Here is a 27260-nt window from a genome sequence, read left to right as displayed (position 1 = left end):
TTGACAACTCCGTTGCAAAGGCTCTTAATGCCGGTTCACATTTGATAACGATTCCGTTCCACTTAGCCCACTGCTAGTCATCCACGGCCTCACACCTCAGGGTCGCCCTAGACTCACAGCTCCCGGTTCACCGTCTGGAGCTTACCGCAGACACAGGCAGCCATGGAACACGCCGGAGGGCTGAAGTTGGGCATGGTCCCCCTTGCTCTCTGACACCTATTGCCCCCGGGCCCTAACTCTGCGGTGGATTTCTCTGCAGGCTGAAGCAGCTGGACAAGCACAGCCAGGCCACGGCCCTTCAGCTGGTGCAGCTTCTCAACAAGCAGAATCAGCTTCTGCTGGAGAGACAGAGTCTGCAGGAAGAGGTGGGGCGTCTGAGATCCCAGGTACTGTGCAAACCCAGCACGGGGGCGGGAGTCCTCAGGGCTGGCTCACCGGCCAGAGAACACAGCAGAATCCGCAGGCAGGGCTTTTTCTCCTTCCTTCTTCAGTGTTGCGTCTTTACAGGTGAAATGCCCAGCGATCACATTGGTCCATTAGTAACCCGGGGCGGGGTGGGGGTGGGGGGGGAGGTAGTTCCTGAAGACTGTGATGGGCACGGGGCGGGGGGGTGAGGGGAGGGGGGGACAGAGACGTGTGGGTCATGGGCCTGCCCCCTTCGGTGAGCTGCAGTCTGTGTGGGAGAACAGACCCGGCAGGCCACAGACACCACTGCCCAGGCGTGCTGGCGGTGGAAGGGTGGGGAGGGTGGTGAGCATTCTGGAGGTGGCGGCTTTGGGCTGCCCCCGGAGGGAGGATGCGTTTGCTTTGAATCAGGTGAGGAAAGAGAGGCCGCTGGCTAGGGGGCCTCTGTGAGCAGAATGCAGGAGTCCTGTCCCAGGTCAGGTGCCTGGTGACCGAGCGAAGATTCTGAGTGTTTGCGGGCGGCCTGGCTGCGCTGCAATACAGAACGTGCCCTTGAACGAGCCTGCGAGACTGATTGTGCCTCCATTTCGTAGATAGGGAAACTGAGGCTCCAGCAAGCCTGCCCAACTAGCAAGCAGGACACTACCAGTGTCCTATCAGAGGTTGACTCCACAGCCCAGGACCTCCCTGTTGAGGTTAGCTCTGGGGCCACCAGAAGGGATGGTGGGGAAAGGGAACAGCCAGGTGAACTTGGAGTGTGGTATGAGACTTTTCTCTCCTAAATTGGCTCTCTTCCTGTCAGACAAGCTGCACTTTTTGCCCCATCGAGCAATTTGTTAGGACGACGGCGGTGGCCTGTGGGCTGGCCCTGGTCTTAGCCTTGAATTAGGATTGCAGCCAGGTGCTCTGTGAGGGCCCAGGGACGCCACACAGTGAGTGCTTGGATGGATGATTAGCGGGAAGAATGTATCTGGAGATGAAGAGGCTGGGAAACTGTCTCTCATGATTCTTTCAGAATAACCATGTGCCCGGTGGGTAGCGGGGAGCCGCTCTCCTCTGAGTGAATTTTCCCACTCGCACAGGCAGTCCCTCTCTAAGGACTCGTTTCTCCAAGGTGGCAGGTGAACACCTCCAAGGCCTGGGGCTGGGGACCCGCCCGGCCACTCTGCTCCCCGTGCCGCTGACTCTGTCACACCTCATGCCACAGTCCAGGAGGTTTGCAAACAGAAAAGTGTGAGGAGCATGGGTCCTTCACGCAGGCCAAGGCAGGATCTCTGGGAGCAGGGCCTAGGAATCTGCATTTTAAGCAGCTGGTTGGGTGATTCTGAGGGACACGGAGGTTTGAGAACCTCTCAAGTGATTGGAGGCAGAAAGAACAGAGCAGGATTCCAGACTGTGCCAGTGTCGTGAGGCTCAGAACAAGTCACTGGAGTCTCTTCTGAGTCTCAGTTTCCACATGTGCCGGGGATGGGGTGGGGGGGGGGTGTGTGTCACATCAGCCTGACTCAAAAGGGATGTCAGAAGTGTTCAGTGAGTGCAGCCCTGAGGTGCACGGCAGAACCTCTTGCACATAGTAGGTCCAAGAAACGTCAAGGCTTTCCCCTTCCCCTCCCTTCGCAAGACTGGAGAAGGCCCAGAAGAAGCCCAGGGAAAGCCAGGGAGGGGGCTGGCAGCGCTGTGCCCACTGCGCCCCGCGCTTCTCAGACGTGCTCAGGCCCTTCCTGCTGCCCCCCGCCCCCCCCACACACACACTGAGCTGGGCCCAACCTAACTGTCTGGGTGCGTCCCACAGGAGGCCCTGTGTGGCACCAGCCAAGGGTTGAGGCCACTGGCTGTCAGGCAGGTGATGGGGCTCCCGCCACACGCGGTAGAGGAACAGGGACTCCTAGCAGGAGTGAATCCTTTGGCTCTAGAAGCCAAGAGCCACTTCAGGACGCACATTGTGGGGAGTGTTCTGTACAAGCTCCGAGCACATGGCAGCTTCTGGACCAGATCGTTACCGGGTAGGGTTTCCCTTTTAACTCCCCATCTGCCTACCTTACAACCACTCAGATCTTAACATGGACCATCAATGCTTGAAACCTCTTCCAGGGCTTCAAAAACCTAATTACCAAATGGATTGCAAAATTTTCATAAAATGCATTAAAAAAAAAAAAAAAAAACAAAAACGAACAACCCAAACCTCAAAAAATTCTCAGAAAACCGAGCTGGTCTTTCTTCTTTTGGCTGAAGCAACAGAGATGCTTTGACCGTCCTGAGTTGTCTGATACCAGCCATCTGGCTCATCTCTAAAGGGGTCTTTCAGATTCACAGAGTGCATTTGGAGTTATTTTAATATGAACATGACAAAAGGAATTTCATAGAGGGAGTCCTGGCTTTCAGTAGCAAACACTAGTGTTCAAAGAAGAGGCAGGGGTCCAGTTTTGCAAGCTCTCTGCTGAATATCTAAGCTGAAGGCTTACTCTTTCTACCCAAGTGTGGCATTAGACCCACTTGAGCCATGGAGTAAGCTGGAATTGTGAGGTTAGCCTCCAAGTCTTGACATGAACAAGGCCGCTGTGTGCCCCCAGCAGGGACATCAGAGGACACTGCCTGCTGACGGTTCTGGAGGGTTCGGCCACAGTTCCTGTCTTCCTGGAGAGACTGGTTCATCTCTGGGTTGGAGATGGCTTTGCTAAAGGCTTCCATTTTCTCAGCCTGGATAACTTAAGCATAATGACTTAATTTTGTATGTCACACTCTAAAAATCTCTGTCCACTTAGAACCCCAAAGAGAATGGAGATTTCCTGGCCACCCCGAAGCTGAGTCCCCTCCCTCTGATCTGCTCCCATGTACTGAGTCCCGGGCCCTGGAGCAGGTGACAGGGCTCGGGTTGGCCTGTGGCCTCTGACAGGAAACAGCTAAGCCTGTTTAAAAGGCTCTAGTATCCTAAATCACTTCTGCTTAAGTTCTGGAACATGGACAGTGTCTGCAGAGGGAGCTGGTCACAGTCGTAACCAGGCTGCAGTGACATTTCTACCCACGAGGATTCCCATCTTCCCCTCAAACGCTGCTATGGTGCAGGGAGCCAGTCTAGTGCGGAGTGCGGGGCACGGGGCACAGGGTGCTGACCACTAATCTGCCTTGATCTTAGTGTGACTAAAAACGTTGGCCTGATTACTCTCCTGCCTCACTCTGCAGGTGGGGGACTTCTAGAAAATGGCTTAAAAATTTGTTTTAATGTTTATTTTGAGAGAGAGAGGGAGAGAGAGAGATTATAAGTGGGGGAGGGGCAGAGAGAGAGAGAGAGAGAGAGGGAGACACAGAATCTGAAGCAGGCTCCAGGCTCCGAGCTGTCAGCACAGAGCCCGATGCGGGGCTTGAACTCACGAACCGCGAAATCAGGCTCGAACTCATGAACCTCGAGATGATGACCTGAGCCGAGGTCCGGATGTTTAACCGACTGAGCCGCTCAGGCACCCCTAGCAAAGGGCTTTTGTTAAAATGTCTTGAAATGGCTGTGCTGGTCAGTGTGGAGAAACAGAGCCTGAAGACGGTCACCCAGCCTGACTGCAAACAGGGCCCCATATCATCTCCCCAGGCACAGCAAGTGGCTTCATTACAGGCGAGGCTGGGCATATGCCCTCCGGCCTCTTCTGTGGGGAGAGAGACCGTGGTAGGGGTAGCATGGGGGTGATGTCCAGATGAGGAAGCTGGGCCCCAGGGGTGGGCAGCTGGGACCAGGGTCGGTGGTCTGTGACCCAGTGCCCGGGGCTCTAACATCTGGCCAGGGAGGGAGATGCCAGCTAGTGAGAAAATCAGAGTCTTTTCTTGGGGAGGATTGTCCATTCAGAGGATGGTTTTATACGCCAGGAGTTTGTTTATATACTCATTGGGCAACAACTCGGGGTTCAGCAGATTTGTGTTTTCTGGTCCCCGCCACCTTTGCCACGCACGACCTGTAGGGCTCCATCCTCAGTGCTCAGGGGGCACCCTTTCGTCCCTGCAGTTGAGGCGCTTGTGCGCAGGACACATCCTGAGACTGACTTATCGGTGATTAATCAGTTGGCCCTGTGACTTTGGAGTATTCTTGGCAGTGAATTGACTTTCTACTCTGATTCGAACTTGTGCACGGATCTAGCAGCCATATGTGGTTATATTCAGAATCATGGACATTATCTCGTTCCACCAAAGGACCCAAGCAAGAGGGCTGAACCCAGATGAGGGGCAGGGTGAGGCCCCTTTGTTGACCTGATGCAAGGGCAGGATGGCCTCAGAAATGTCAGCATGGCCCAGGGCTGCCAGGCTGGGGTCCAGCTGAGGAGGGGGTGCCCGCGGCTTGCCCAGGATGGGACCCGGAGGTGTGTGTGGGATGGCAGGGGTCCTTCCCCAGTCCTGGGGGCTTCGCCCGGCTCACGTGGGTGTCTTCCTGGAGTTAGCTACCTGCAGGACAGATGGTGCCTGGATAGAACAGCAAATACACTGAATAAAATAAATTAAAAAAGCCTCCTCCTGAACCAAGATTTTTTTGGAAAGAATTCTAAATAGATGAAAACAAACAATTTGATTTCAACCAAATTGTTGTTTTTTTGTTTTTATCCTGATTTTCACCCGAATTGTCAGTCTCAAAAATAAACACTGATACATTCCCAGAAAATATTTTTCAAATAAAAACTGACTCTGTTAAAGTTTGCCCTGATTCTTTCAAAACTGTGTACAAGACACTGTCAACCAAAGTGACTTGCATATTTTTTTAAATACACTTGAACATATGCAGCTAAAATGTCATTAACTCCCTGCTGCCTGAGTGTTTTTCAAGAGTGACACGAGACCCCGGTGTCTGTTTCTGACATACGGGTCTTGCGACCCTCAGGGAAACTTCCCCAAGCAGCTCAAATCACCGAGTTTAACTTCCGTTTTGTTTTTTTGTTTTTTTATTTTTTTTTTTCCACTGAAGGCCCACGTGTGATTAATGTTGAAAAGCACATAAGGCTTCACTGAAGACAGACCTGCTATTCCGTTAACAGCTCACTTTGTCCGTGAGTGAATGTCAGCGTAGGACGCATGGAGGAAAAATAAATCGAATTTTCTGCTGCTGCAGACACACTTGCTCCACTTATTGCTTCCTGAGTCAGTACATTTTGCAATAGAAATTCACAATCAAGATTTTAAAGGGAGCTAAATATTTTAATCCAATCAGACAAGTGAACAAAACACTGAATATTACATGGAGCAGAGAGAAGTGGTTCTTGCCTTTAAAAGACTGCAATCCCGTCACATTACAACCCCAAATGTCAGTGTTGTCTTTATTTCTAACGCTTTCAAACACGAGGCAGCCAGAGGCTCCACTCTCTGCTGTTGGTGACACTGTCTGTCCTTTGGGAATTCGGAAAGTCTATTTACCATGGAAACATGGTTCCTATAAAACACAGACACCTGCCCATGTGCAAAGAAAGTTCTCATGACTTGCGGGATTCCAGGAAGCTGCAAGATGACAAAGTCGGACGGCATGAGGCATGGGACTCCTGCGTCGTCGGAGCTCTGGAGAGGGGAGGGGCGTCCTGGCAGTCTGACCCCTGCGGCCAACGCACCGGGCTCCCCGGTTCCCCACCCCGCCATGCCACGCGTCCCAGGCCCAGCTTGAGATGCTGTTTTCCGGAAAGCCAAGGATTCCTCCTCGGCCCACCTCCGTTCTGCAAGGAAGCTCTTCCTGCCTCTACCTTTTCCTTTCTCTGGCTTCTACAGCCCCTTCCCTCTGTGGGGCCCAGAGGCAGAGAGCCAGGCCGATGGTCTAGGGAAGCCGGGACTCTGACCTCTGCCTGCACAGGCCTGTCATTGTCAGGGGCTCGGCGGACTGCCCGGTGTGCGGGCGACCCGGCTTTGCAGCTGCCGACCACCGGGTTCTGGGGTGCCGGAGCCGGGGGACGAGGCAGGGTTGGGGTCACTTTGCTGGACTCTGCTGACCTGGAGGCAGTCCATCGAGGGCCCCGTGGGTTGGGGGAAGGCTCACCTCTGTGGCCCTCCTGGCCACGTTCCACGACGTTCTGCGGAGGACTGGTGAGGGCACCCTCCTCCTGAGCAAATCGGTGGCCTCCCGCAGCTCGAGTGGCTTGGGAGTGCCAGCTGGCCTCCCAGATCTGACTTCTGCTTGATCCCACAGACAGCACACCTGGTGGCTTCTGTGCTGCTTCGCTGGGCAGGTCACAAGAGCGTTAACAGGCCTGGACTTCGAGGTCCAGCTGCCGAGGTTCAAATCTCAGCTCTGTACCACTTGGGGTAAAATGTTCAGCTTTCATATCACTCGGGTCCTGCTCAAAAGCAAAACCAAAACCAAAAAACAAACAGAAAACCTTAATAACAGAACCAGCTTCCCTTGAAGAGGCAGCCCCCGCATCACCCGGCTCCCACACAGGTGACCATGAAGCCGGCCGGGTTGGCGGAGATCACGGTTGGCAAGACAGGGCCACTGGATCAATCGTTCGGCATCCTTTCTGTCCAGACAGAAAAATCAGGCCCAGGGAGATGAAGTGCACGGAACTGGGAAGTGAACGGCAGGGAAAAAACTTCTCGAGAAAGTGGCATTCAGGCCCTGGGCCACAGGCTGCATGGAGGGGGTGGGTGTCCATCCGACTCTCCCGGGGCAGAGCCTGCGGTGAGGCCCTGGCTCTCCAGCAGTAGGTACTGGTGGCTTCTCTGGACCTCAGGACAAGGCTCTAAAATGCCCCCAGCTAGAGGTGGGGAAGGGACTCTCCTCTCTCTGGCTAAAAATAGATGCTTTCTTGCCAGAGGCACAAGGAACAGGACTTTTTTTTTTTTTTTTTTTTTTTTTTTTTTTTTTAATGTTTATTTTTGAGAGAGAGCAGGGGCGGGCAAAGAAAGAGGGACAGAGGGTCTGAAGTTGGCTTTGCAGTCAGATGCGGGGCTCAAACTCACAAACCGTCAGATCACGACCTGAACCCAAGTCGGACACTTCCCCGACTGAGCCACCCAGGCTCCCCAAACAGGACCGTTTTTTGAGTTGGCCACACTGACACAGAGAATGTGAAAATGAGTGAGGCTGGTGGGGGGGCACTAGTGAGAGGTGGAGTCCACAGAGAAGGGATGCAGAGGGAAACTTGGGTCGGGCTGAGGCTGAGCAGGCACGTTCTGTGAGCCGGGATGAGGTGGGCTGTGTGCTTCCGGGTCACAGGCTTGGGAACAAGGCGGCAGAAAAGGCTCTGCTCAACCCCACGGCGTGGTTGCCTGGGGAACAATTCAAGTCACCCAGAGAGAGACTCATTTTTTAAAGTCAAAACTTCAGAAATAAACACAAAGGTCAGGGTTTATGGAGAGAAGGCTCTCGTAGGATTTAAAATGAGAACAAAGGAAATGGGCTAGCAGTAGCAGGCATGTAGATGGGGGAGGGGGGAGCGTTTATGTCATCTGTGGACAGTGTTCTAGAAGAGCAGGTGCCAGGGTACCCTGTGGGCCTTCCTCTGTCTTGGAGGGCAGCCATGGACACGGCCGATGTGGCCACACCGCCCAGGCATGCCACGGCAAGGGGCCTTGGTGACAAGTTGAGAGGCAGAGGTCTGGGAGAAGGTGGCCGAGGGCTCAAGCCACAGTTGGAGCCAGCTAATGTCCCATGGGCATGTGCATCCTCATTGTCCCTTACAGCCAGGCCCGGATCGTGGTGGTAAGGACCACGGACCCAGCTTTCTGGAAGTCAGCAAGGCTAATCTCCCTAAGAGGTGATGGCAGACGAGCAGGATTTGGGCAGTAACTAATGCTTCTCGGTCTCTGGACATGCTGCGGGATGGGGGAGGTACCGAGAACTGTTCTTTACTGAAGATCCAGCAAACTGAGGGTGACACTTGAGTGGGGAATTAGAGACCGAGTGGTGACGTCATCGGCTGAATTAGTCATTCTGATATTTACTGAATGCTTGCCATGGGCAGGGCAGCCGTGGGCACTGGGGATGGAGAGTGAAAGGCAAGCACCATAATGGGAAAGTCAGGACAGGCTTTGCATCAGGACCAAATAAAATACCAAACCAGCGAAGAAATAGTGACAGGCGATTTGCTCCAGGGAGAGAGACCGTTCACGTCGGGGACCTCACATCTGCTCCGACAGGGCCCCACGGGGCCATGGTGGCCGGTTCCCAGGCAGAGGCCCGAGTGCCAAGAGGGGACGAGTCGGGCAGGAAGTTACTAGATGGGCCTGGGGCACAGGCACTAGGAAGACTCATAACGAGAGGTGCCAGTTTCCTGGAGCTTGGTTTAAAAAAATTCCCGCGACACCTTTCCTTTCTACTTCAGGTCTTAACCACTACTCTACCGTGCGAGTCGCGGGCGTGTGTCTTCTACCCCAAGTTCCGCTCCATTTGCGATATGCCTGTCGTGGTTTCTGCTTATCCTTGCACTGAGACGTTCCCGGAGTCTCTGAAGTTAGGAAGCGCCCGGCCCGCAGCCTGCAGTCCCTGGGTGGTGCCACACCAGGTCAGCTCCGTCCAGACTGGACAGCATCAGGTCTGGATGGAGACCCCACGTGATGGTCCACTGAGTGGGTGGCAGCCCCCGGGCTGAGTGTGTCGCTGGGGGTGGAAAGGAGCCCTTTCTGCAAGGGCTCTGGGGCAGTGGACTCCTGCTGGCCTGCTCTGGAGAGCCCAGAAGCCCCCCGGGGCCCTAAGGAAGAGGGCCCCTGAGCCCCAGCCCCCCACCCAGGGCTGCACACACACACTGAGTGCTTCCTCACCATGCCGCGGCCCCCGCCCTGTGTACAGAGCCCGGTGGGCCGCACATGTGACATCCTAATTCCCCGTCTCCTCACAGACTTGCTCCCTAGAAAGGCATCATCAGTGTCACACACGCTGAGAAACCTGACACGTACACGTTACCTTTTTGCGTTTTTTGAAAGAGACGACAGGTGGATTTTCCTAGTTCTCATGCGTGAATTCTGGTCTTTCACTCACTGTCCTGTCTCGGAAACCCTCGAGTAATTGTGACTGAAACTGGGTTCCCAGGAGCCCCCCACCCTGATTCTAGCTCAGGAAATCTGAGAGTGCAGAGGGCGTGCAGAGCCCGAGGCCCACGGGTCGGTCTTTCTGGAAGGTAGTTTCCAGCCACACAGACCAGACTGCCTGCCCTCCTAGGGACCTCACTCCTCGAGGTCAAGGACTGCCTTACTCATCTTCCCACGTGGTGCAGGGTGGGTGTGCCCTGTTCTGTGGAGCAGGACCATCTGCAGTGGTTTCTGGCACCACTTCCGGACATGGTTTACGCTAACCTGAGCGGCCCCGTTGCCGGCCAGGGCAGACAAGAGGCTTCTCCACATCCCTAACTTGTGCCTCCCTCAACCCGATTTTCAGGAGCTAGCTTTGAAACATTTATTCCTGCTCAAAACTAAGGCCAGATACACCGAATTCCCTCTTCCAGTGCGTGGGAGGTGGTTTCCACGGGGGAAAAAGTGGGTGTGTGTGTGTGATAATAAATTGTCTGCAGCTGGAAATTTGGAGGTTTTAGCTCGTTTTGATTTCACTAGGAATTTCTTAGGGACACTCGGCCTACATCCTGTTTTTTGTTCTGCTTTACCAGCTGTAATGTCTGAGCAGTTCTCAGTAAACAGATTCTGGCATGAATCAGGGTCTCCTTTCCTGGGCAGAGAAGTGGTGGCCCTCCAGCCACGTCCCGTCATCAGACTGCCTTACTCCCAAGACAGATGCCTGCAGTACAGATGTGTTCAGATTTAAGGCCGTAAAACAAAATGGGTTCCCTTCAGTTCCTGTCTGACAGGGGCTGTGATCCAAGGTCAGGGGGAGTAACAAGATTTTCGTGCAGTTGGTCATGTACAATTTCTCTATTTTTAGCAAAAGAATGTCTTCCTCCTTAGAAGAGGCACCTGCACCAGCGAGAAGACAAATCACAGTGAAGAACGTGATCTATTTAAACTTACTTTTTATTATCATTTTTTTTCCAGTTACCCAGCATGCCACAATCTGATTGCTGACCTGGATGAAACAGAGTGAAATAAATGGTTTACAAAGAGATATTTACATTCATCTGATTTGTTCGTGAGATGCCACAGAGCACCACGACCTTCCCGGTGGCCGGCGCCCCGGACGGCAGCAGGCGGCCAGGTCAGCCGCGTCTACTGCCCAGCGGTGCCCGTGTGGCCAGGCCCCGCGCCGGACCAGGAGACCTCCTGCAGTTATGTTTGCAGAAATGGCTTGAAGTTAACTGTGTTCTGATAAATCTGCTCATTTGTATCCTGTTACACATGTGAATTTCAATAAATGAACTTTTTTAAAGACCTGAATTGAAGCGTTTCCTTTTTACCTTGTAGTGATGAACGAAACACACCAAAAAGGCACATATTTTAACTAGGCCAAAGGGCATTAAGGACCAGACTTTCTTCCTGCCACTCATGTTTCTCTCCCTCCTCATGAGCTAGACACCATCCTTCCGCTTCTTAACGCTCTGAATCAACATCTCGTAAGGCTCCATCGTTTACCATCCTGCTAATCTGTGCACAGTCAGGAGACGCCAGGAAGCGCTGTTCTGTCCGCTCCGTCAACAACAAGAACAGACAAGAACGCGTCTTCGGCTTGGCGGTTTGGGTTTCTTCTTCAGTGTGCGGTTTGAGAGGAGCCTGAAAATGTACTTCCTGAAGTGACACAATTGACTTGGAGTTCTATCAGATGTCTGTAAACAGATCATTGTTTTAGCTTCAAATAGTATTTCTACGATACACAGGTGAGCCCTCAAATGCTGGAAAGTAATAAAAATGGGCGCTGAAGATGCTGGGTTGTCTCTGAGGAGGACAAGGATACACCACAGGCTGCAGGCAGGACAGGGCCCTGACCTCAGGCCGCTCTCCCGGCTGGCAACCCAGCACCCTCGCCCTCGCCCTCAGCGTCCCCCACCCGTGCATCTCAGGACGGATGGGGGGGGGGGGGGTTCAGCGTTGGAGGTGGGGAAATGGTACACATGCAAAGACCGTTCAAAAGTCTCTCGAGCACGGACGAGTTCAAGCCTGAAAGAGCAGAACGTCTACTCGGATCCAGTTTTCGATCTCCTCAAATGTGCTAGACATAAAGGGTGTCGCAGAAGGTATGTTAATTGTCCCTAATTCTGTGTTAGGACTACAGTAAATAAATGACACAATTCTAAAAATAGCACCTTTAAAGAATTGTAAGAGGTCGCTTTATTTTAGCCTCCTGGATGTGTCAATCCCAGTGGTTTTGAGAAGAGCACGTGGAAGCCTGCCCTCAGGTTTGGCTGTGTGACACACACACGCATGCCTGACTCACTTTGGTCCCAAAGCCGTTCCTCTACTTAGCTTAGTCCCAGAAGCCAAGCCAAGTTTCTACGATAGCAGGCGTATGAGGTAAAATCGGAAAAAGGCCCCATCCAAAATGCTTCCAGGTAATCAGACTGTGGTACAACCGCCCTACCCGTCTAGCGGCCACGACAGAGGTGGTTAACCTGCCGACACACGCTCTCAGAAGGGAAGCGTGCGGAGCAACGCGTTCCGCATTCTCAGGAAGACGTCACCGCCGAGCGACGCTCCTCAAGAGAGTTCCGGGTCCAGACCACCTGCTGTGAAGACTGTTAGGTCCTGACTGAACACATTTCCAAGGAGACCCGGTCCGTCCCTGACTTCACGGGAGACCTGCCCCGAACCCACCGCGGCGCGGTCGGCGTCTCCCCTTCGGAAGCGGCCCTTCGAGTCTGCACGACCACACTACTGCCACGTCACCGAAGTAACAACATAATCCTGTGTGTGCGTTCGGGGCTACAAGAAACTGCTGTATTTTCCTGTCACATTTTATGTAGGGTAGGTTAATACCAGCTGGAGCTATTAAAAATCTCTTTGTTTTCCAGAAAAGATTTTCTGAGATTACAGAACCACGTCCAACAACAATAAACAGAGAAGTAGCAGATTGACATAGTGCTTTATTTAAGCTGTCTGTACGAAGGAAAATAATGTGCATCCCTATCATATACGTGTAAAAATACTAAGGATGTACAGTGTACAAAAACAGTTTCTTGTAGTTATTTCACATCCTTGTGGGTCATATACTTAAGGAAATGAACAGTTTTAGTTTTAGTATGACCAACAGTAAGAGTAATACAGTTTCTTGGGTTCATAGTTGCGTCTGCTTAAAATCCTTAACCAGATGACTAGATCTTGCGCGGATCTAATGAAAGAACTAGCAAGGTCAAGAAATGTCACAAACTATAAAGCTACAGGGAGGTAATTCAATTACCAATTTAGAGGTTTTCTTTTTATTTAAATAAATACTTTACATTTCATGCTTGCCTGTAATGCACTACCAGGAGCAAGATAAGGAAATTCTACTGTAGACAGTACAAACAGTAGCAGCAAAGTGTGTACGTTGAGGTGTAATACAGAGACCCTGCAGTTAGTAAGGGAGGCCCTTACCTTTGTACTCTAGGAGAAGCAAGGGGCCCCTGCAAGAACAGTCAGCTTTAAGAAGCCGGAAATCAGGTACGGGAAAATGGAAAATACTGGAATAATGCTATGTAATTAGTGTAGAAAGCAAAGCTGTGAGCAACCTGCCAGAAATCCAAGCAGAAATGGCCAACTTCCTCCCAGGTGGCTGCACTGAGACAAGAGGGCAGACTTCACGAGAGTTAGTATGGGGTGGAGTCCACAAAGTCTGAACCGAACTCTGATAGAACGATCCCGGGTTTCAGGCCTTGCCATCTGCCGGCGGCCCATGCCACAGCCACGGGCAGCCTGGAGGGCAGGTGCAGAAATCTCCAGAAATCTCCCTCTACACACACGTGTTACCTGTCGGTCCTCGGCGCCAGCTGATTGAGACCTGGGGGTGAGAGCGGGGGAGGGGGAAGTCTGGAAACACCTCGGTGCCTCTGACGGATCTCGAGGCCGAGAGTGACTGGGCCTGGAGAGCTGGCTGGGAGGCTTGGCCAGCCCGGGGCACCGTCCACGCGGTCCTTAACCTTTAGGAAGTGTCCTTGGCCAGGGTCATGGAAATCACCTTAAGGTTTGGGGGGGGTGGGGGGGAAAGCTATCGAAGTGCTTAGTGTACGGGCCCCCCCCCCTTTTCCTCGAAAGGGACGGACGCTCCGCACAAACCTCGGCCAGCCTCAGCCGCCTTCTCTGCCTCTCCCTGTTCCTCTTGTATATAATGGATGCGAGACAACTTACAGGACATACCTCCTAGTCTACTTTCTAGTCAAAGTGAAACATTCAACATAATTCCAAGGGAAGAAAAAACAAAAAAGTGAAGCTACATGTGTCAGAAGGAATGAACTACCATTTCCTGTAACTTCCTACTCGATGCTGAGGATGAACTTCACTCAGGTAGAAATATGAAAAATTAGGATAAAACCTATGTCTGAATATGTCTTAGCTGCCTTAGTAAAATGCCCTTTAACCCCCTCAGCCCCAGTGGCCCGCCCACCGCCAGCAGTGGCGTCTCCTGTACAGACCACACTTCCAGCGTCACGAGGCTAAGACATCTGCGTATGAATATGATTCATCCTACTCAGAAAGTCACTCGCTCTTGCGCACAACGCATCTCGACAGTGACAGCACGTCATGCCGCAGTCTTCCACGGGGAGCTGTCAGATCACGTGACCGATCCATCCCCACGAACGCTCCGTGGGGCCGGCTGCCAGCTTCCGCAACAGGGCCCCCGGCCCCCGGACTTCATAGGCTGCTTTGGAAAATGTCAGCTCCTAGCACCAAAGGGTTTAATCTGAAGATCATCATTAATGAAGGAGAAAGATGAGGTTTGCATACATGTCCCCTCTCAGTGAGAAATGTTGGAATTGGGGGACATGAGTATATACAGAAAAAGAAAAGTTGGAGGTGTTCTTTTTTTGTGTTGTTTTGTGTTTTCCCTGATGGCTTAATTCAGTGATAAATGTACCATGAGCGGAATAAACACACCAGGTTCTCACCCCTTACTGCCTACTTTGTAAATACTCGAGATGCGTTCCTTTTGCCAAGTCAAGTTGGTTTCTCACGGTCACGCGGGTCTCGGTTTCCTCCCCCGCGTTACGTCGCCAGGCGTCAGAGCCTTTCCATCCTCGAATGAGCAACACCGACATCCTTCTGTCTCATTAACCCCTCGGCTTGGAGAGTTGGGGATTTTTCTCACTTTCAGCACCAAGGGGTTAAATGACAGCATCTCTTCTCCCAAAGCCAAATTCTAACCAAGATGTACAATTTCAGAGCCTCGTCCGATTTTGTCACATAGGAGAAAAAGTGCATGCCTCTCATTGGCGTGTACATCCTTGCACACGGGTCCAAATAAACTGCAGTGAGTCTATTTCATGTAAGTTGGCGCTGCATTTGCTAACATGACACACAGTTTTCTTCACTAAGAAATAAATACTACTGCAATATAAACAAAATCATAAAAGGACATTCAAAGATTTAACATCCGAGAAAAAGCGAATTCACGTAGAACTCAAAGTAAAAACTTAAAACAAATAAGGCAAACACCTGTTTACCTCGGTGTACAAATTTTGGTGAAAAGCAGGGTCATTATACCTGTCTACATTCTTCAGCCATCAGAGGTGATAAATATCAAGAAGGGAAAAAGGTTTCCAAGCACAGGGAAAAAAGAAAAATGCTCTCTGGTGCAAATGGTTTCATAGCCCCTTTAAGTGACCTGCCTCTGCTGTGCATATGCCTCCTTCCCCGGAAGGACAGTGTTCGTCTGCCGCCAGCCGCCAGTGAGGTCTGGACGTCCGGGTGGGGCGGCAGGCTTCCTCGGCAGCGTCCGACAGGGATTAAGTGTGTGTCTATCGAGCTAGCTCAACGGTTGGTCAGGCCTTCTCTCGGATGCTTCCCTACGGACTCCAGCCAGGTCTGCGTGCGAGTTCCCCACTCTGTGCACTGATCTGATAGGCTCTCCTACAACCCGCATATGCACATCACCACCCTGCCGCAATCGCTTACTCTGAATTATACGCTAAATCTTCTTAGTCTAATTAGTTTTTGATTTATCTTCTAGAAAGTTAAAAAATGTACCTAGACTCAGTGTATCTCATTTAGCCTTCACTGTTAGGGAAAAACAAAAACCAAAAGATCAAAAGATGACAACTGTGCACAAGTGAACAATGGCGGGCTCGTGACTTCCAAAGACTGTAAAATTACCTCTTAAAGTTGCTTATAGGACAGTAAGACAGTAGCAGCAGCAGCATGAGACCGTAGACGGAGATACAATTTCATGCAAAAACAAACAGGTGTGTTTGCGTACAGGTGTGTTCTCGTGGGGGTGTGCGTGGGCTGGGGTGTCTGGAGGCGCTCCTGCTTTGTAAGAGCTACGACTGGTGTGGTGTCCAGGAATCATCTTGAGGAAGAAAATCCAGGATGACCGTGAAGGAGCAGAATGAGGGCCTTATTCCCGGCCGCTGGCCGAGTAGGAGAACTGAGGGAAATGTGGCCGCCGCTCGCTGTCCACACCGTCCATGCCGTCCTCGTCATCTGCGGGCAGAAAGCGGCCACTTAGCGTACGTTTACCTTTTGCACCACCATCTCTGGTCTTCTTAGTTTGAACTTCTAGCATCATGAGGATTAACAGAGGCAACGAGCTCCTAGAAACTCGGGTTTGTCAGCAAAACACAGACTAATTAAACTTAATCCCCAAACAATCTCACTTTCAAACACACGATCCACAAAGAGATAACATCAAATCATCTCCTTCAAGACATGACCATCTTAAGACTCAGGATGCTGTGAAAAAAATACTATTGAAAAGATTTTTCTTAAATAAGAAGGAACAGACGAGATTCGGTAACCCTCAATTTCATGAAACCGCGCATGTCAAAATTACAGGGATCAAACCCTAAGGCACCATGTTTGTCTAGAATCCGCTACCAACTGCCTTTAAATGTGCGTATTTTTTTTTCATGGTGCTTTAGGTGTGACTGCAAAATAAAGCTTCATATGGGCCCGTAATTTTACAGGACTCATTATTTACTCTACATCTCATATCTGTCTTTAGTCACCATTCCCAATTTCCCTAAAATGCAACTTTAAACCAGAGTAAAGAGAGGGTAAGATGTCAGCATCCAAACACTAGCTCCTCGGGAAACCAACAGCAGAAAGACACTCGAAGGCACAGAGGAAGCTGCTTTCACATTAGCCGCCCTCATCTTCCCTGCCTTCCGGCATTTGAAGGATCTCAAATGGTCACCCAAGCCCTTCTCATAACCGTTCTGGTGACTGAAGTCCCACCCAGCAGGAGGCTCCTCCTTGTACGTCGTCATGTGTTCAGTCACCCCAGTCCACACCATCCCCTGTGCACCTGCTCCGGGCTCTGGCCACCCTCGGGGTTCCACGTCTGTGCAGGGGTGACCGCAAAGCCCCTCCTGCTCTCTCCCAGTGTGCGGGGGTCACGTGCTGGCCCCACAGTGAAAGCCCCAGTGGATTTTCCAGCCTCTCTAAGAGCATGTACGTCACATCATGGGAGAAATCACAGCCTGTCACACAAGGATGACTCTCTGTGCTCCTCGATGACACACATTCCTCTGGAGAGCAAACGTTTCTGCTCTTGCCTCACTGTGCTTCTTCTCAATATTCTATTTTGAATACAGAAGATTCTAGAAAGGGATCAAGTTGCTAACCATTTTCGGCCTTGAATGTAACAGAAAATATCACTGGATTAGGTGGGAATCAGTCCATGGAGAAGATCTGTGGCTTCCTGCTCCATGTAGACCATGGACCTCCACGGGCTTCTTTCCTGCTGCTGACAAGCATATCGTCAGCATTTCTAGAAAGCCCTGTGATTTGGGGAAATCTCTGCCTCCCTATTATCAAATATTTGCTAGGCATCAAGCAAACCACATGCATCATTTAGATGAAATACCTTCCACAGTATTTTTAGCTGCACAAGAGGTGGTAGGGGCTGGGGATGGCCTGTTGAGTCACAAAGTATAAAAACTCTAGAGAAAAGGCAGCTGAAAGCTTAATGTTCAAATTTGGAGCATTCTGCGCGAATCACATTTCAAGGCAAGAGTCTTCCCCACCAACAGCTTTGTTTGGCTGCGTGTTTTTCTGCGCCATGAACGTGCAGATTGGCTGGACTGCCCGTGCAGGAGGCTGGGCAGAGAGGGGACTGTGCTATGCTGCCCCTACACCACACGGGAGCCACACAGGAGGGGCCAGGCTTCCTTCCGAGGAGGAGCATTTACTGCTCTAGGCTGCACGACAGCTGAGAATTAAGAGTCTTCGTTCTGTAGCTTGAGTAATAATCACATTTTCGAACACGAAGAAATCTCAGTCTCACAGATGAGTAGGCCAGGGCCCCACACCTTGAAATTCTCTAATGCTGATGACCCCATTCCCTCAGGACAGCTGCCTCCTGGGGCCAGTATCTGATCCTTCCCTGAGGAGGTGCTCAGGGGAGGCAGTGGCAGCCCTCTGATCTGCACAGGTGGGGGGCTGTGGAGGGAGGGGACAGCAGCCTGCTCGAGCCAGAGCACGCAATAACACACCGTCCACAAACAGGTTTCTGCTCTGAAAGCTGGGTCGCAGGGAACCATGCTGACCACACACAGGACCCACACTAAAAACACGAGACCTATCTGGTACAAGAAAGCAGAGGTCAACTCCCCAGTCCGCATCAGAATCTCCAGTCCGAGGAACAATCCATCGCCCAATTTTCTTAGTGTTTAACAACTATAATTATATGGCATTACAAGCTACTAGATCTCAAAGAAATCCTCTTTTCCTGTATAAGGGAAGGCAGAGGACCATTCATGGGTAGAATGCAAGACGACACATTCCCAAATCTGTTCAACTAACACCAGTGAGAACAATCTGGCACGTGACCACAGCTGTTTGCAGGGAAGGAACATTTTGTTTAACTGCTGATTTGTTCTAAAAAGTAACTCCATTCTGCCTCGTAAAAGCAAGGTGGCAAGTGGGGAGACAACTGTCACATATCATGGAGGCTTTGGGAACAAAACCTCCGCGTGTTAGCCGCTGGACGGCCACGGCCATCCCAGCACCACCACTCAGAGCTGCAAGAAAAGATCAAGTGAAATGTAATCAAGCTTGGGGCTTCACCAGATCTCCTTTGATTTGGCCTCCTACGAGAATCCAGGATGCACCCGGGGGACATCCAGGTAAAGACTGGCTGCTGTGGCCCTCCCTCCACCAGGCGCCCCCTGGCCTCAGCTGGCCCTCACTCCCTCTGCAGAATCAGGAAACCAGACGCCCAGTCAGACGCAGGACTCTGCTGGACTCAGGTTTCTGGGTTCCGATACCCGAAACAGCCACACGTTCATAGGTCGATTCTGAGGTCCACCTTGGAAGGTACTACAGTGTGTAGGCCTCCTGCTGACCCCGGTCTCACACTAGAAACACACTTTATACCCTTTCAATCAGCGAGTCACTGGGCAGATACAGCGTTCCCCACGTCTAAAATGACACGGATGCTGTTAGTGACAAAATGCTCTGTCACGACATTCCGTTCTGCTGACCAAGAAGCTGAGACGCCGGATTCAGATTATATTCTGGAAACTGTGCTGGGTCCCCCTCATTTTCTAAGTTCTAGAAATCAAGCCACAGAGGATGTGTTAACGACACGCTCTCAGCACGACCAGTGCCATGTGAGTCTGGAGTGTGGGGTGAGGCTGCAAGTTGAATCCTGGAGACACCTGGGCCTTGACCGCCAGGGCTTCTAAATCAAGTCAGTATGAAGAAAGGACTGATGGCCAGGGCAGCACCTGCCACAGAGCCTGAGGTTTAACTTACTCGTAGTCCTGGATTCGGGAGCTGGTCTGTGGGGTCCCTTCCACTCCCTGCATCATATTTTGGCCTCCCAAAGTCCTCCCAGATTCATACCCACTCTTCTGCTGGGCGTTTACTGTACTGGGCCTGTCACCACGCTCCAAGCATGCATCACAGGACACAGAACACTACAGACCGGTTTGTGTGGCACTTCAATAAAATCAAAGCTACGGCCATTCAAAGCTGCACAACTCAGGTGCTTTTCCCAAAGAGATGGCTTCTCAGGCACACAGCAGGGGAAAGCCGGGGCCCGGGGACATTAGCCAGCCCTGCATCCTCTTTCCCAGAGGGCAGAGTGACCCGCCCCTTTCCAGGGACGGGGTGGCAGAGTCAGGACGTGAACAGGGGCACCCCCAACCCCAGTCTCTTCTCATCCTTTACGGTTCCCTTTGCCTTGCGTTTCAGGCTCACCAGGCTCATCCTTGCTGGGACTGGACTCCCACCTTTGGAAGCAAAATATGTCCTCGTGGCTTTGCGTTTACAGACTGTCCCTATTTCTGTGACTTTCAAGACCACATACCTAGTTGTCTTAAAAGAGTCCACAAATTCCAAAGCTCTCTTGACTAGAGAAAACGGACTCGAAGAGGTGGTGGCTGACACAGAGACACGTTGGGACCTCACCTTCTAGGTTGCTGTGGGTATGACGTGGGGCGGCGAGAAGAAGCACAAAATCCTGGACGCGGGTGGAGGCCATCAGTATGATCCAGTATGATCTCTGGAAAGAGCTGGCCACCTTCTGGCCGGGAGCCTACCCTGCCTCCCACCATAATGCTTATTCATCATTTAGTCCCCTACTATGACAGTATCATTATCAATGAGTTTCTTTATGTTTGTGATTGATTTATATATTTGGGTGCTTCCACGTTTGGAGCATAAATGTTTACAACTGTTAGGTTTTCTTGGCGGACAGACCACATAATTATGATATAATGCCCTTCTTCATCTCTTGTTACAGTCTTTATTTTAAAATCTAGATTGTCTGATATAAGTATGGCTACTCCAGCTTTCTTTTGGCGACCATTAGCATGATAGATGGTTCTCCATCCTCTTATTTTCAGCTGTCTTTAGGTCTAAAATGGGTCTCCTGTAAACAGCACAGAGATGGATCTTGTTTTCTTATCCTATGTCTTTTGATTGGAACTAGTTTAGCCCATTGACGCTTAGAGTGAAAGATATGAATTTATTGCCAGTATGTTGCCTGTAGAGTTCATTCATTTAATATATGTTTACTGAGCACTGACACCGGGCCAAGTGCCCAGCTAGCAGCTGAGGCCAGCAGTGAATAAGAAACCAGGTCGTTCTTCTCAGGGTTACTGCTTTCTAGTTGGACATATAGACAGTAAACAAAGGAATAAACACATTAACTGGAAGACCATCAGCAATCGTCAACGTACAGCATCAAGGGGGGCAGGAGACGGTGTCCCACATGCTGCACCGTTCTTTAGATGGGAGGTTAAAGAAGGCTCTCTGACAAAGTGACCTTTAAGCTGCGATGTGAGGACAAGTAAGAGCTGTTCATGCACACGTCGAGGGAAAGAGCACCGCAGGCAGGACAACGCTTAGCACACCAGTGCTGAGGCACGGTAAAACACAGTGAGGCACGGCGTGCTCCAGGGGTGGCTGAACGCAGGGACGGGGGGCAAGATGGAGCAGGAGAAGGCCGGGATCAGACAGGCCTGTGGGAGCCAGTGGGATCAGTCGGATTTAGAGTACAGATTTAGGGAGCCACCAGAGGGTTGTGGGCAAGGGCAGGATGTGGTCTGATCACAGGTGACAGCATATCCAAATGATGAGGCCTAGCAAACGTTCTATGGCGGAAAGTGCTCACGGGCCCACCCACCACCTCACTGGTGCTGCCCAGCATTTCAGACGAGTGGATTGCCTGCCACGGTCCACTCTGGGGCCAGCGGAATCGGTGCCACGGCCTGTGCCCACCATTCTGCTCACGCGGGCCCTGAGCTACCTGCCCACGACTGCACAGGGTGTCCAACATGGTCTTCAACTCTTACCATTGTAAGATCAAGACAGAACGGAAGCCCGTCGTCCCACTGGGGATACACCCTGAGAAGCACTTCAACATACTAATCTTTCACAACTTGGCCTGGGCCCTAGCAGGGCTGCTGACACTGACTGAGGGACTCGGGCAGCTCAATTTCTCTTTGGGTTGCAATTTCTTCCTTTATAAAATTAAAGTTAAGAGGTTCTTAACTTGCAGCAAATCTTAAGAAAGAAAAGCACACTTATGCGTATCATACGTAGTTATATTTTTCACTTCAGGGTGTGTTCACAGCCCCTTGTTGTCAGGCCCCGGGCCCGGGGCTGGAAACCCCAGACCATCAGGTGGCCACGTCCGCTGCTGGAAGAACACCGCGCCTCAACCTTCCCGCTCGCGGACCCTCGCTGTGAACAAGCACTTCCGCTACCCTGCCTTTCGCAAAGGAAAGAGGGGGGAAGAACAGTGGGAAGGGACCTAAAGGGAAGAGGAGGAGAGAAAACTACCACAAAGGGATTGTGAGCCAAGAGACGTGTGACTGGAAGACATCTGGCTTTTCAAGCCTGCCCCTCACACTCAATTTTATCCTCGCTGCTGAGCTAATGACGACAGACACACAGTCCTTTGTCGGCATGAGAGTGTTTTGTCTGGAAGTTTTATCTGGTACATTTCTTTCCTTGAAAGCCCACGTGTTTGGGATATTGATCGAAGAGTGTGCACATACTAGGGTCTGTGGAATGATCTTACGTGGTGCATGAATGTTTAGTTTTAACACACGTGTAATTCACTTTACTTGTATCAAAAAGTTACTAGCAAACAAAATTATGTCTTTACAGATATTAGTGCTTAAGACAAAGCTAAATAAAAACAGGGTGATTCCATTTAGAGTGAATTTAGAACTATTAAGAACGCAGGAAACTAGAATTAGCACGATTCTGAGGGTGGTCTGGGAGTGAGCAGTTGGGGACGCACAGCAGGGTCTACCTCAGAATCCTCTCAGCGGATGGCAAGAGCGCGCTAGAATAGTAAGCAAGGGCTAAGTTGTCTATAATTTAGTCTGTAATTCTCAGGCTGCAATTTTTCTTTATGTAATTTTTCTGGCTCCCAAAAACGTTTCTCTCAGCTACTTCAGCTACGGTCTTTGGTATTTCCACTTCAGAACTCCATGTTCTTTTATGAGAGAAACAGAAAGAATGCACTCAAGCAGGGAAGGGACAGAGAGAGAGAGAGAGAGAGAGAGAGAGAGAGAGAGAAAGGAATCCCAAGCAGGCTCCTCACTGTCAGTACAAAGCCCAATGAGGGGCTCGAACTCAGGAACTGCGAGATCATGACCTGAGCTAAAATCAAAAGTTGGAGCCCCAGGGACTCCACATTCTTAAGTGGAATGGAGTAAGTCACTGTGAACTTTGATCTTGAAAATATCCGATAAGAAAATATCAGGGGCCCCGTGGGTGGCTGAGCTGGTTAAGCATCCAACTTCAGCTCGGGTCATGATCTCATGGTTCATGGATTCGAGCCCCATGTAGGACTCTGTGCTGACAGCTCAGCCTAGATCCTGCTTCAGATTCTGTATCTCCCTCTCTGTCTGCCCCTCCCCTGCTCATACTCTGTCTCTCTCAAAAATAAACATTAAAAAATTTTTTTTTAAAAAAGTGGCTGTTTTCTTCAATTATAGTCAAACATTTTCAACTATTAGGTTTACTTACATTTTTCAGGTGGTGTTATTGTAATAGTCTGAGCTGTAAATTCTTCATCAAAATATCTGGTATCTGTCTCAGATGTTACTTGAGGCTTAAAAGGAGGTACAAGCTGCAAGAAGAAAGAACAAGAGTCCTGTTAACAGATTGCAATTTAGGAAAATTAATTTCTAGGATAAAATTAGGGAGCAAATAGTGAAGTGAACAGTGCCAGAGAGACCACACTCTGAGTCACTGTGTATGGGAGACGTGGCGTTCGGCTTCCCAGTCAACAGTTGGGAGCACAGAACAGGAGGTACTTGGTTGTTCTGTATAAAATTGGAGGGATTGTGTGAAATAGAACACATGAACACCAAAGAACAGGGTGCAAAGAGGATACTGAAAAGTCCTAGTTTTTCCCCCAGTAACAAACATGCACACAAACCATACAGATGTAAACCCCTGTAACAAAATGCAGGCTCTACCCAGTGCAGCAGAAGCACGACCTGCCCTCGGTTCTCTCGCTGGCGCCTGGCCCACCAGGCTGTATCATTAAGAACACAACCTAGTGACAGTTATTCCAGGTCACCGGGTGCTGCCCCTGTCCTTGGCACAGAATGACACCTGCTTACTTCAGATGGGCATTACCTCCTGCCCCTGCCCTGGGACGGGGGTCTTGGTAGCCCCTGAAGTTAGGTGCAAACGTTGCGTCCCTAGGTTGCATCAGATCCTTGTTGGGGACAGTGACCCAAGAGAGGGTCAAGAGTGATCACTCTAGGAACTGACAGAGCTGGATTCTTCTGCCTCAGACCTGCAGCAGGTGTGGCACTGGGGAAGCCTGGGGCTGCTGAAGGTCACAGAAGCCACAGAAGCCCGAGCCTCTGTGACCTCCACTGGCTGGGGCGTGACTCCTGCTTGTCGGGACTCTGGCCTCACAGGAGAGTCTACAGATTTCTTGTTCACACAGGGAGTCCCAACCCAGGACCTGGAATCAGAGTACACGCTCTCACGAGTACCATTCAGAATACGAGATACTGCTTTTATTGTTTTTATTTTTTTAAGGTTTATTTTTATTTATTTTGAGAGAGAGAGAGAGACGGAGGGGGGGAGGGAATGGGGGAGGGGCAGAGAGAGAATCCAAAGCAGGCTCTGCCCCATCAGTACAGAGCCAGATGTGGGGCTCAGACTCACAAACCTCAAGATCATGACCTGAGTCAAAGTTAGATGCTTACCCGGACTGAGCCACCCAGGCACCCCAGGAGACACTGCTTTTATAATAAAATTCCCGTGTGTACAGAAAAACAGGAAACAGAGTGATAGAAATCAATATGTTTTATACAAATTTTACGAAACACACAACTGGCTTTAACTCGGTGCATTTTCCCACTCTTACTGTCACCAAGTTTATGTTAAATAGGCAAAAATCTTTAAATTATTCTCTAAACAGACTATGTTTTAAAACACCAGGGGCTGAGCAGAATTAAAAGCGCATTTTCAGAATGAAGGACCACACCTGTTTATGGCCCATGTAACAGAGCATTTTTAATCTCTTTTCTTCTTATCATTCCTTCTCTTTGCCCCCAGTGCACAGCCCCGGTTATTAGCAAGCACTTTTGGGGGGACGGACCTAATCCAGGTTCCACTCGTCACTGGCAGTGGCTTCGGAACAGCAGCCTGGTTTTCTTCCCACAGCCTTGATCTCACCTGGGCCAAGCTCCTCTGTCACACGCACCCTGCTCTGGGATGCTCCCCAGGCCACGCGAGCACTCGCTCCACTGACGGAAGTCTTCCCTCTTCCTCTCAGACTCAAGGGCGTTCTTACACACACGGGAACAGCAAAGGTGATCGGGATCAGAGAACTTGGGGCTTTCCTCTTTGAAGAAGGAGGGGTCACTGCCTCTACCTGCAGACAACTGGAGACTGGGGCTCTGGTTGAGTCACCATTTTCCAAATGCTCAAAAAATGGTTCCTCCACGTCCTTCCAAGCAAAAATTCGCCACAAGAAGCTCTTCTTGGCAGAGGTGGGTTTCTGGGCATGTGCCATTGGCTTTGCTAACCTCTGCCCACCCTTCCCAGCGGCCCCCCTCTGAGGGCAAAGACTGACCTTCTAGTTGGGAGAAAAGCTGCCAGCCTTTCAGGTGACAGCCAGAATGGTCACTCAAACAGTTTTCAAAGGTCACAGGAGGCTTAAGCTGGTCGCTGCTCAGATGTCCCAATGCTACAAAGGCTTACCTGGCCTCCTCTCCCAGGTGGCCGCCCTCCCGTCCCCTTCTATCCTCACACTGCTTCATTTTCCTCCAAATGGTGTTTCAGCACCTGACTCAATACACCTACGCACACACATGCAAAACAGACTTACATTTGTTTACCGTCACTGCCATTACACCTTCTCCCAATAAAACAGAAGCTCCGTGAGGGTGAGGGCTGACTGACACACAATAAACTGTACATATCAGGAGTGTACAAAGTGACATGTTTTGACACGTGTACTCACCCAAGAAACTATGACCAAAATCAAGATGGAGAAACGTTTGTTTCCTCACGAGCCCGTTGTGAGCTCTCTCTCCCTCCTCCGTCCCTGCAGGCAATGACTGACACACTTTGTGCCATGATTGATTTGTTTGTATTTTCAGGACTTGTATGTAAATGGAATCGTATAGCATGTATCCTTTCTCTGATTTTTTTCAGTTAGCACCATTATTTTGACGTCCGTCTATGTGACTTCATGTGTCAACAGCTCATCCACTGCATGGCTGGGTGACGTTCCGTCATACAGGTGTACCGCCATCTGTTTACCCATCACCTGTCAGTGGACATCTGGGTTGCTTCCAGTTTGGGGCTATTACAGATAAAGCTGCTAGGACTCTTGAGGTCCAAGTCTTTGTACAGAGATGAGATTTCATTCATTTTGGACACATACCAAAGAGTGGAATGGCTGGGTCACATGCTAGATGTACATTTAACTGTTTAAGAAACTGCCAAACTGTTTTTGCAAAGCGGTCGCTTCATGTTATGTTACTACCACCAGTGGATCAAAGTTCCACTATGTTCTTGCCACTACTGGTTCGGTTGGTCTCTTCAGTAAAAGACATTTGGATGTGCGGTGGTATTTCACTATGGTTTTAATGTATTTATTTCCCTAATGAATAATCGTATTTTTCATGAATTTGTAACTTCTTTGGTGAAGCGTCTGTTTAATATTTGCCCCACTCCCCTTTTTGTCATGAAATGCAGAGTTTTGTTTTTTTTTTACACACAATCTGCGTGTATGTCTTTAATCAGATTTACGATTTGCATATATTCTTCCAGTTTGTGACTTTTCCTGTCATTCTCTTAACAGTACCTCCTGAAGAACACACATTCCTAATGATGCTGTCTGATTTGTCAGTTTTTCTTTGTGGATCACACACCACTCTCATCTACGAAGTCTCTGTGTGACTTAACACTGCAAAGGTTTTCTCCTGTATATTCTTCTAGAAGGCTCTACCTTTAGGCCTATGATCTGTTTTGAGTTAATTTTGTATATGCTGCAAATTCTTTTTTAAAAAAGTATGTATGTGCATTTTACCATCACAATTTGTTGGACTGAGTGATCTTTGCACGTCTATTCCAGGTCAATTAACCAGTTATGCATGGGTCTAGATTTCTAGATTCTCTGTGGGCAAATAAAGATGTTATCTGTCCAGAACAAACTGTCCTGATTCCTGTAACTTAGTAAGTCTTGAAGCTGGGCAATGTAAGCTTTCCAACTTTCTTTTTTGTCAAAATTGTTCTGGCTATTCTAAGTCCTTGGCATTCCAGATGAATTTTAGAATGAACCTAACAATTTCTACAAAACAGCTTGCTAGCATATTGATTAAGATTGTGTTGAATTCATGTATTAATTTTGAGAGAACTATCATCTTAAAAATACTGAGTCTTCTAAATCATGAATGCATTAGATGTCTCCCCTGCTGTATATTGTCTTTAATTTCCTTACAATATTTTTTAGTTTGCAGTATGAAGGGCTTTCATCTTTGTCAGAAGTATCCCTAAGTACTTCATATTTCTGTTGCAGTCATAAGTGACATTAATTTCCATTTTGGATTGTCCGTTGCTGCTGTATACATTTAGTTATTTTTGTATTGTGCAATCTTTTGTATATTTAGCTTGTATCAAACAACTAATGAGTTAAACTTTAGTAGTTTTTTTTATAGATTCCATCTGATTTTCTATATAGGTAATAGTGTTGTCCCTGAATAAGACAGACTTACTTCTTTCTTTCCAATCTGAATGCATTTTATTTCTTTTTCTTTACTTCTTTTCCTGCCCTGGCCAGAAACTCCAGTACAATGTTGAACAGAGTGAACATCTTCACTTTGTGAAAATCACTCAGTCTTTCCCCACTAGGATATTAGTGATAAGTTTTCCTTAGATGTCCTTTATGAGGG

General features: G+C 49.8%; 2 protein-coding genes across 12 annotated transcripts in view; one reads left to right on the top strand and one right to left on the bottom strand.

The window, feature by feature from the left end:
• Positions 1-10671, top strand: part of SDCCAG8 (SHH signaling and ciliogenesis regulator SDCCAG8) — a 251378-nt gene extending 240707 nt beyond the window's left edge. For 2 of the 5 annotated variants that reach the window (XM_042976936.1, XM_042976935.1), the window contains 3 exons: positions 260-386; positions 8682-8891; positions 10339-10671. In XM_042976936.1, coding sequence (XP_042832870.1) covers positions 260-386; positions 8682-8891; positions 10339-10368 — 367 coding nt within the window. In that variant the 3' untranslated portion in view covers positions 10369-10671. Of the gene's footprint in view, positions 1-259; positions 387-5341; positions 5436-8681; positions 8892-10338 lie in introns of those variants that run through there. The other 3 variants (XM_042976940.1, XM_042976937.1, XM_042976939.1) reach the window with 3 other exon arrangements.
• A 1626-nt stretch (positions 10672-12297) lies between these two features.
• Positions 12298-27260, bottom strand: part of AKT3 (AKT serine/threonine kinase 3) — a 304267-nt gene continuing 289304 nt past the window's right edge. For all 7 annotated transcript variants that reach the window (XM_042976947.1, XM_007076970.3, XM_042976948.1 and 4 more), the window contains 2 exons: positions 22861-22963; positions 12298-15849 (listed from right to left, as the gene is read on the bottom strand). In XM_042976947.1, the coding sequence (XP_042832881.1) occupies positions 15764-15849; positions 22861-22963 (189 nt within the window). In that variant the 3' untranslated portion in view covers positions 12298-15763. The remainder of the gene's footprint in view (positions 15850-22860; positions 22964-27260) is intronic.

The sequence above is a fragment of the Panthera tigris genome, chromosome F3, assembly GCF_018350195.1.
Source record: "Panthera tigris isolate Pti1 chromosome F3, P.tigris_Pti1_mat1.1, whole genome shotgun sequence".
NCBI classification, from domain to species: Eukaryota; Metazoa; Chordata; class Mammalia; order Carnivora; family Felidae; genus Panthera; species Panthera tigris.
This window is presented reverse-complemented; position numbering and strand designations above follow the sequence as displayed.